This window comes from Gadus morhua, chromosome 20, assembly GCF_902167405.1.
Source record: "Gadus morhua chromosome 20, gadMor3.0, whole genome shotgun sequence".
NCBI classification, from domain to species: domain Eukaryota; kingdom Metazoa; phylum Chordata; class Actinopteri; order Gadiformes; family Gadidae; genus Gadus; species Gadus morhua.
The window spans coordinates 12,598,543-12,608,542 of record NC_044067.1 but is presented as its reverse complement, the minus strand read 5'-3'; the positions used below and the strand labels follow the sequence as shown (position 1 = coordinate 12,608,542).

General features: G+C 41.6%; 1 protein-coding gene and 1 long non-coding RNA gene across 4 annotated transcripts; one reads left to right on the top strand and one right to left on the bottom strand.

Moving 5' to 3' along the window:
- Positions 1-1,277: 1,277 nt before the first annotated feature.
- Positions 1,278-4,010, bottom strand: LOC115533594 (uncharacterized). Of its 3 annotated transcripts, none has more exons than XR_003974210.1 (5): positions 3,872-4,010; positions 2,951-3,353; positions 2,682-2,777; positions 2,294-2,445; positions 1,278-2,051 (listed from the first exon to the last, which is right to left on the bottom strand). It is a non-coding gene; the product is annotated as an uncharacterized LOC115533594 (long non-coding RNA). The 3 variants fall into 3 exon arrangements; XR_003974208.1 differs by having other exon boundaries at positions 2,951-3,362; positions 3,872-4,008; XR_003974209.1 differs by having other exon boundaries at positions 2,951-3,276; positions 3,872-4,000.
- LOC115533593 (uncharacterized) lies at positions 1,392-3,397 on the top strand. Its single transcript, XM_030344167.1, has 4 exons — positions 1,392-1,625; positions 1,717-2,436; positions 2,670-2,811; positions 2,933-3,397. The coding sequence occupies exons 1-4, from the start codon at positions 1,430-1,432 to the stop codon at positions 3,378-3,380; spliced, it is 1,506 nt and encodes a 501-aa protein (XP_030200027.1). The 5' UTR covers positions 1,392-1,429; the 3' UTR covers positions 3,381-3,397.
- Positions 4,011-10,000: the final 5,990 nt, after the last annotated feature.

Below are 10,000 nucleotides of genomic sequence, written 5' to 3'. Positions count from 1 at the left end.
TTACTTTGGTGCCAGGACACAAGACAGCAATTCAATTAATAAATTGCTTTAATTATACTCAAATGGGCATAGCTATTAAAATAAACAATACAAATACTATTACTACTACTACTGCTACTAATACTAGGAAAGAATATGTATACATAATATGTAATAATAACAATAACAATGGCAACAGCAGCAAAAATAACACTAATACTACTACTACTACATCTACTACTACTACTACTATTACGACTTCTACTACTTATAATAATATTAATAATCCTCATTTAATAGACACTTAATATCACTCAATAATCCCTTTATAATAATTATAATGAACAGTCACTTTGCAAGGCAAATATTGAAGTAGGGGAGAGCCGGGTCGATTGAAACACGGGACGATTGAAACACAGCGATTTACTCGAAAACCACGCAAGGCTTTCACGTCAAAATTCGTCACTACGTTCAGCAAGCAAGACTGACCAACCCCGGGAAATTTCATGTAATGACGTCACGCCGTTCAGATGTTATCCCGCGAACCTGTTTTCGAGAGCTGTAAGTAAAATCCTTCCTGCGGTAGTTTTTTTGTAATAAATAGTTGTATTTTTTTGTTTCATGCCATAATAATATCACTATACAACAGATGAATTAGTATTTAAACCTGTGATAAAGTGTGCAATGTCACAGTTTTGAAGTTTAGAGGTAAAAAAGGTTTAAGTGTCAGTTGTCGCTGGCGGGACGATTGAAACACCTGTTTCAAACGTCCCGCACATACCATGCGTAATTACGCGAACATTGAACGATCATTACCTGTATAAATCACAGAATTAATCAATGTTTTGCAATGAATAATTATTGCTTTGAATTAATAACATATTTTGAATGAACAAAACGTGTTTATCACATGCATCAACAGATTATTACCGAGTGAAAAATGCCGCGCTTGAGAAGGAGAACCACCTCCCGTGGGCAGGTTCCTGCATGGGTGTATTCCAGGGCCTGCAGCGAGGTCAATTCTGGGAGCTCAGTGAGGCAGGCAGCGTTGGCCAACAACATTAACCATGTGACGTTGTCACGCTACCTCAAGCGGAGGGCAGAAGAGGGCAGTGAAGCGGCTAGGTCCCCTGGCTATAACCCACACAATAGGGTTTTTAACGCAGCGCAGGAGGGAAAGGTCAGGGACTACCTGAAGAGGGCAGCAGCCATTTATTTTGGGCTCACCCCTAATGAGGTCAGTGTTGTGAAAAGGGCTACATAAGTTGTAGGACAGGCACACAAGTATGCTATGCACATGCTTTAATTAATAAATATGATTTAATAAATATGAACAAATAACATAAACATAAACATCAACTTTTTATGACCCCTTCAGGTCAGAAAATTTGCCTTTGAGCTGGCAGTCCACTTCAGCTGCCCATTCCCTGCATCCTGGTCGAGGAAGAGCATGGCGGGGAAGGACTGGTTCACCTCCTTCATGGAGCGCAGTGGCAGCCTCTCCCTTCGGCGTCCAGAGGCCACTAGCCAACAGCGATTGTCCAGCTTCAACCAAACAAATGTAAACTTGTTCCACCAAAATTTAAAGACGGTGCTGGAACGGCACCAGTTCCAGGCCAAGGACATTTGGAACATTGATGAAACCGGTATTTAATATGAACTTTATTAACAAAAAACACAACTATATACACACAACTATATATATATACACAACTATACTCACACAACTATTTACAGGGGTCACCACTGTCCAGGTGCCAGACCGTGTCGTCGCCCAGATGGGGCAGAAGCAGGTCGGGTCAGTGACCTCAGCGGAGAGGGGGACCCTGGTCACAGTTGCCTTGGCAGGCAATGCGCAGGGCGACCTTGTTCCGCCATTCTTCATCTTCCCCCGTAAGCGGTTCAAAGACCACTTCCTGAGGGGTGGACCCGTTGGCTGTGCAGGCAGCGGCAACCCAACTGGCTGGATGAAGGAGCCAGACTTCCTCCTGTACCTGGCCCACTTCACCAGGCACACCCGTGTGTCCAAGGAGTCGAAGCTGCTCCTCCTGCTGGACAATCACCCGTCCCACCTGTCAATTGCAGCAATTGATTACTGCAGAGCTAATGGCATAGTGCTGCTGTCATTCCCTCCCCACTGCACCCACAGGTTGCAGCCAATGGACATTAGTGTCTTCGGCCCCCTAAAGGGGTACGTAAACAGTGCGGCGGACAGGTGGATGAGGAGCCACCCAGGGATCAACATCTCCATTTATGATGTGCCCTCCATCGTTGCTGAAGCCTTACCAAAGGCTGCGACAGTGAACAACATTACCTCCGGGTTCTCAAGTCCAGGGATCTGGCCTTTTAACCCCTCTGCGTTTGAGGAAAAGGACTTCGCCGGAGCCTATTCCACAGACCGTCCTCCTCCCCAGGCTTCGGGTGACGAGGTCAGCGCTTCTCCAGGTGCCACTTCAGGTAGGAACACTTCATCAGAAGCAACAGAGGATTAAACAGAGTTCATAATAGATAAGTAAATAGTCCCATAAGTCCAAGTTCATAAAAAAAGTCCATAGGGTAGTGAACGGCAGAGAAGCTGCTAGACCACCAGGCCACAACTCTCACATCAGGGTATTTAACCAGGATCAGGAGGGTGAGTTTATAAACATTTATTTAAAAGTGTGTATTTTTTTAAATGTGTCCTTTGGCAGGCATGGATGTACCTGATCGAGCTGCCGGGCCTGACGAAGCTGTCCGGCCTGAGGGAGAGGCCGTTGAGTTCAGCCCGGACATCGTCCGGCCTTACCCTAAGGCCGGACCTAGAAAGATCACAAAGAGAAGAGGGAGAAAGAGGCAAGTGGAGTTACTCTTGCATCTCATATCTTGTCTGGACTTCCTTTGTCTACAGTCATGTAGACCTACCACATTTAAAGTAATTCAATTATCATTAAAACGTCCAATTTAACGTTTTCAGGACAACTGCTATACTTACGGACACCCCGGTGAGGGCTGCTTTAGAGGCGGAAAAGCAGGGAACTGGGAAGCAGCGTCGTCCCGCTAAGCAGCCTCCCTCCTCTCGGGCTCCCAAGAAGAGGCTGTTCTCGCCCGCTCCTGATGCCGGAGTTGCCACCTCAGCTGCTCCTCCCACCATCACCTGGCCCGCTGATGGAGTCAGCCCCACCTTAGGCCTAGTTTGTCCTGTTCCGGAGGCAGCAGAGTTCACCACCATTGCTGCCTCCACTTCTCCAATTTATTTAGGCCTATCCAGCGAGGACGTCAGCTGCCTCGTGTGCTCCGAGCTCTTCAGCGCCTCGATGCCTGGGGAAGAGTGGGTCCAGTGTGTCTTTTGTTATAAGTGGTCGCATGAGGCTTGCACCGACGGGAGTGCACACTACCTGTGTCACCTGTGTGACAAAGAATAAAAATATTCAGCCTACTATACTGTCCATGTGTCTGCACTAGTTTGCAGTGGAAATACTGTAAATGTAGGCCTACAGCACAATTCAGTTAACATTCTAGACTGATTAACTAACTAACTATTAGGCCTGGGTTAGGCTATGAGTGGGAGCTGGGCTATTAAATATTTCGCTGGGTAGGCCTACTTTTCGTCCATGATTGTAACGCATCCAAAATAACAACGGCTACATTAAATTATGACAATAATAATTGAATTTAGTGGACATGCACACTTAAAAACTGCTGGGTATAAGCTATAGGCTAGCCTTCTACACCCTTGCTCTTGGTCATGACACATGGCATGCCGATTTATCTTTTTCTCCAGCCATTACCATCAATCAGCTAGAGTGCAATCTTAATCAAAGTTCTGCTTGTTATATGATTTCAACATAATGTTCATGTCAATGTGCAGACTATTACACAATATTTATCAGATAAAATAAGTTTAGCCACTTACCTGTCCACAGAGACTCCGGATGCTTCTGTGCGCCAGGCTGTGCGTGTCGAAAAGAAATTAACCCTGTGCGGCGCTTGGATAAATTTCCGCTGTAACAGGTCTCGTGATATCCTGTTGACCTGGTCGTTTTTGTTTAAAATAAATAAAAGGATGTTCAACTGGGTATACTTAAACATGACTTAGGACAGGGAAATAAGTAAATTTAATGCAAATGTAGTCGTCCAAAAGAAGAAAGGTGAGTTTTAATCGAAATGTGCATCTTGATAATTACGCACGGGCCAAAAATATATTTTGACCTATTTATATGATGCGGAATTATGTGAGATTTTAGCAATGACGAGTAAACTAGTATGTTGTCTAGTATGTTGCATAAAAACAAGAGTAAGGGCAATAGATTCTTTTTAAAATATGCTGTTTCAATCGTCCCGCATGTGTGTTTCAAACGTCCCTACTAGGCGGGGCGTTTGAAACAAATGTCAACTTACGTTCAAAGTTAAAAAGCAGCTCGATCGTCCAACATATGTATTAAATTTCACTTGTAACTAAGAGAACACACCTGTGAGTTGTTGATCACATGTTAAAATTATTTGTATACGTAACGTCATCTTTGAAAAAGACGTTTAACTGAAAAGTGTTTCAATCGACCCGGCTCTCCCCTACACTCTTCAGGCTGTAAACTCAACGAGAAGAAGGAGGAATGATCCGGTTGGAGGGGGATCGGCGGCAGCTGCCAGTTCAAACCGTTTGAAACGGTCTTCATTACTCCGAAGTCACCAAAACAGAATATAGCAAAGAGTCAGAACTCAGGAGTCCTATAGCATTCTGCAGATTTAAAAGCTGATTCATTCACTTAAATCCTTTTTCACCAAAAAAAACTAAATTGCATCTTGAAATTAGAAACCGTTTTTTATATTTATCCATTTGGCCGAGTAGGAGCCACAAACACTCGATCTTTCCTTTGTTTATTCTTTCCTTCTTTCTATCTTTCTCCTTTTCTCACCATCTCTCATTCACTTCCCTCTTATTCTCTATTTATCACAAGCACACACACACACACACACACACACACACACACACACACACACACACACACACACACACACACACACACACACACACACACACACACACACACACACGCACGGACGCACGCACACACAAACGCCCACAAACACGCACACACGTACACACAAACAAACACACATGCATGCATGCAGACATACACACACACACACACACACAAACTACACAAAAACACACTATACTGGTGGAATTACTCTCTCCTCATAAACCAACAATGTTTAGACAAGAGACCACATTTAGGAAATGAAGTTCATTTTATGGGAAAATGTCTACGTGAGTTCAACTTTAATGTGCTTGGCCATTTTTGCGCTGCTAATTTAGAGTAGGCCTACACTACAAAAGCTGAATTTACTAAAACCAAGGTAGCAATTTAGAATAACTGCATCTTCAAAGTATGAATAAAGTAGTAGTAAACTGTGAATTCTTCATTTATAAAACATTGTCCATGAACATTAATAGGCACAATAGCAATTCATAAAAAGTAGTACCATATTAATAACATAATTGGGTCATAAGCATTTAAAAAGCTAATTCATAATGTGTTAATAATGCTTTTTAAACCCGCAAATAATGCTGAATGTCATGTTTAGGTCAGGAAGTTAGAAAGCCTTAGTTGTGTCTTTAATGTGAGTTTATCTAAAGTATGATCTATTTGTGCCTTACTAGGAATGTATAAATGGCTAAAGGCTGGATTGATCAACTCCGGTAGTTAGAATGCATTAGTAAAGTATTTGTGTTAGCTTATCTAAGTGAGGACTATCTTTGCCTTACTAATAATGTATAACATTAATACATTTAAGTAGAAGCAGTAGCAGTAATAATAAGTAGGAATAATTAGTAAAGCCTCTATAGTCTGCACTTAAGTTGAGCTTACATAAAAAACTTAAATAATGGCTTATACCTACCTAAATTCATTAGGAATTGCAGCAATAAATAGTGTTTTATGAAGCAGCATTAACATTTGTAAATAGTTAGTTAACATCAACCTATGCTTTATTATTGATCTTATGAACCATTTCTAGTTATGTTGTTATCAATTAAGAACTGATTTTCATTTGTTTACTAATAAGTATAATTTTAGAAACAATGCTTCATAAATGCTGAATTCAGTATGAATTCACTATTTACAACTTTATTAATGCTTCAAAGTTGCATTTTTGACATTTCCGCCTGAAACATAGTCATATAGTATATGTCTACATGTAACCAACTAAAACTGGTTAGATGTATACTGAATTTGAAGTATCATCTTTTCGTTTATTTTTGGCGATTTGAGCAAAATAAAAAACGTAAAGCTGCCATATCAAAGATTCAAGTGTTGTAATGAGGGACAACTTAAAACAATGTTCTAAATCCAACATCCAACAAAATGTCCCCTCCTTCTCAGCCCCTCCCTCACATCGTTCCTACAACATCGTCAAGTGTTGTATTTCACGCACCTGTGATTGACAGGCAAGATGGATTCCCCAGAACCAATCTGGGAAGACATGCCCTGATTGGTCAGAAATCACCCGGGAGCAGCTCCAAAATCAAAGTCCATGTCTGCTCAACAGCTTTTTCCGAGTAATGTTGTGACACATTGTTATAAGTCGTACTACAACAGAAGTGGTGCGGAGGTAAATGATATCTGAAGGGGACTCAGGAGTGTCGGTTGTGTTGGTGCGACGGCCCAAACACAAGACCCCCACAGTCCTTAGGCCCCTCGTTAGCTGGCGGCCTTACACATGTTTTTATTCGCTGACAAACTGCAGGAGGTCAATTGCTGCCAAATTACCAGCTTTGGCTGGGAAAACAGCACACAGATAATTAGGTCACTCTGCACGATTAGGTTTTCTGAAAAACAGTCCGAGAGACGACTTAGATGGCTTCAATGCTGCAATTAGTGTGTGTGTGTGTGTGTGTGTGTGTGTGTGTGTGTGTGTGTGTGTGTGTGTGTGTGTGTGTGTGTGTGTGTGTGTGTGTGTGTGTGTGTGTGTGTGTGTGTGTGTGAGATAGAGAGAGAGAGAGAGAGAGAGAGAGAGAGAGAGAGAGAGAGAGAGAGAGAGAGAGAGAGAGAGAGAGAGAGAGAGAGAGAGAGAGAGAGAGAAAGAGAGAGGGGGGATAGAGAGTCAGAGGGGGAGAGAGAGAGTGAGAGAGATATTTAGAAGGGGTGAGGGGGAGAGAGCAAGAGAGAGAGAGAGATAGAGAGAGAGAGAGAGCGAGAGAGAGAGAGCAAGAGAGAGAGAGAGAGAGAGAGAGAGAGAGAGAGAGAGAGAGAGAGAGAGAGAGAGAGAGAGAGAGAGAGAGAGAACAAGAGAGAGAGAAAGAGAGAGGGGGGGGATAGAGAGTCAGAGGGGGAGAGAGAGAGTGAGAGGGGGAGAGAGTGTGTGAGAGGGGAAGAGAGAGAGTGAGAGAGAGATATTTAGAAGGGGTGAGGGGGAGAGAGCAAGAGAGAGAGAGAGAGAGAGAGAGAGAGAGAGAGAGAGAGAGAGAGAGAGAGAGAGAGAGAGAGAGAGAGAGAGAGAGAGAGAGAGAGAGAGAGAGAGAGAGAGAGAGAGAGAGAGAGAGAGAGAACGAGAGAGAGAGAGAGAGAACAAGAGAGAGAGAGAGAGAGCATGAGAGAGAGGGAAAAGGGAGGCATATGGCGAGCAAGAGAGGGACAGAGAGAAGAGGGGCGAGAGAGAGAGAGACACACACACGCACAGGAAGAAAGAGCAGGGGAGTAGCTAGCGTGCTACTTGGTGCTTAGGAGACACTCGAAACACTTGGTGTTTCTTAAAGGAACAGCCGCATCACGTTCTGGTATTCTCACCCTTGACTGGGTATTCCTTTGTGACAGAGTAATTGTGAAAATCTGTCAAAAGTATTTCAAACCAAGTGAATTGGGCAATACACTTTTTGAGGTAGACATAACAAATGATTTATTATTTAAATATACCAAAGTTGGTTTACAAAGAAGGACTGCTGTCTGAAGAATATGAAAATTATATGAAAAACATGAGGCATGTCTGCCTGACAGTTGGAAAGCATGGTGTATACACATGGACTATCAAATAACTCTATTATACCCTTCAGTTTACAGCCAAAAAGAGTAGAGAGTCAAACACTTTTGATACTAAACACGTAAATGATGATGCAAATATATGGTAATACCAAAAATACCACAAACACACAACACTAACTCAATTTACCATCACTTTATTGGTTGCACATTAGAATAACTGCAACTTTGAAGCATTAATAGTGAATGCATCCTTTATTAAGCCTTGTTCATACATGAATAGTGAGTAAGCAATTAAAAATAAGCTAAACATGGTTAATACGTTTCTAAGATGATTCAAGAGCTATTCAACACTTATTTTAACAAATAAATTTAGCACCTTTAATAATGCTTTATAAAAAGTTAATGATGCTTAATCATGCTGCATTATTTATCACGATTAGGGTATTAGAAAGTATAATTAAAGTATTTTGTGTGAGCTCAGCTTAAGGTAGTTTTTAGGCTTTTTCTTAGTTCATTAAATGTTGTTCAGCATGTTTGGAATTTCGATTATTATTATTGACTAACAGGACATTGTTTTTTCAGTTAGGTTACAAAAGTAAATCAGTATGTGTTTGTGTGTGTTTGGGTCTGATTGTGTATTCCTTCATCTACGTTTGTGTTTAAGGACAAACAGGTGTTAATGAATAATAATTGGATTTCAATTATAACACATGAACATCCCAATGACAGGTCGCCATTCTACCAGGAGGACTTACACTACAGATAAATATCATCATTTCCAAAATCCTCTGTCCCCTATAGAGCACTTTGAAGTTTACCTCCCTGTTCAAATTATATTCTAGATAGAATTATCCCCTAAAGAAAACAAACCAGAGGAAGGTACTTGATTGTTATGTTGTTAAAGTAGACTTGCAAAAAAGGCATGCAATGAGAGCTACTAGGAAAGAGGTCAACAAAGAAAAGACACAGAAGAACAGACACAGAATAATCAAGGTATCCTGTGTGTGTGTGTGTGTGTGTGTGTGTGTGTGTGTGTGTGTGTGTGTGTGTGTGTGTGTGTGTGTGTGTGTGTGTGTGTGTGTGTGTGTGTGTGTGTGTGTGTGTGTGTGTGTGTGTGTGTGTGTGTAGGTGTGTGTGTGTCTGTCAGTGTATGTGTGTCTCTCTCTATATCTCACTATATGTGTATCTGTGTGTGTGTGTGTATGGGTGGGAGAGAGCATGCGTTCAGAAATTAGCACACAAAACATTAATTTGAATCTCTTGTATACTAGCTGCAGACTCAATGTAAACCCACATCTCAAGATCCAGCACGCTGGAAACATTCTCCCTCTTCCCTCTGATCTTTTCCTCCCAATTATTTTCTCCTACTTCTGCTCTTTATTTCTTCCCACCTTAGACTGTCAAGCAAACACCGGCTTTTTATTTCACCTTCATGATCTTCATTTTCCCCGCCTCCTCTTCCCCTCTCCCCTTTTCTTCTTTAGCTCTGCATATTTCTCCTCCACTGCTCCTTGTTCCCTCTAGTAACAGCCTTTTTATTTTTTTGCTCATTAACCACGAGCCATCTCACATCCGGAACACTGCCTCACCCTCCATTGTGACTGTGTGTAATGCACACACGCATGGATGCATGTGTGTGTGTGTGTGTGTGTGTGTGTGTGTGTGTGTGTGTGTGTGTGTGTGTGTGTGTGTGTGTGTGTGCATGTTTCCCCCTTGTTGCCCATATATGGTAGAGCTGATAATGGCTTTATCTCGGTAGCCAGTGAATAAATTAGGTGTCTAGTCTGGACTACTTTGAGCATTTCATGAAGCTATTTCTGACATCTTTTCTGAAGAATTCAACCCGCCTTTGAATTGAATTTGAATAATTGCTGGAAGTATTTCGTTTTGATTTATTTGAAGAATTCAACAAAAGTTTCTTTAACTGTAAGCGTTACAAAGAGGATTTAAGAAACAATCGCATAACTCATTTGAAACATATTTTTCTTTGGGGCAAGAAATTAATTAAATTGTTCAGTTTATATTTCAAAGCCTATAATCTAAATATATTTACATGCAAAAAA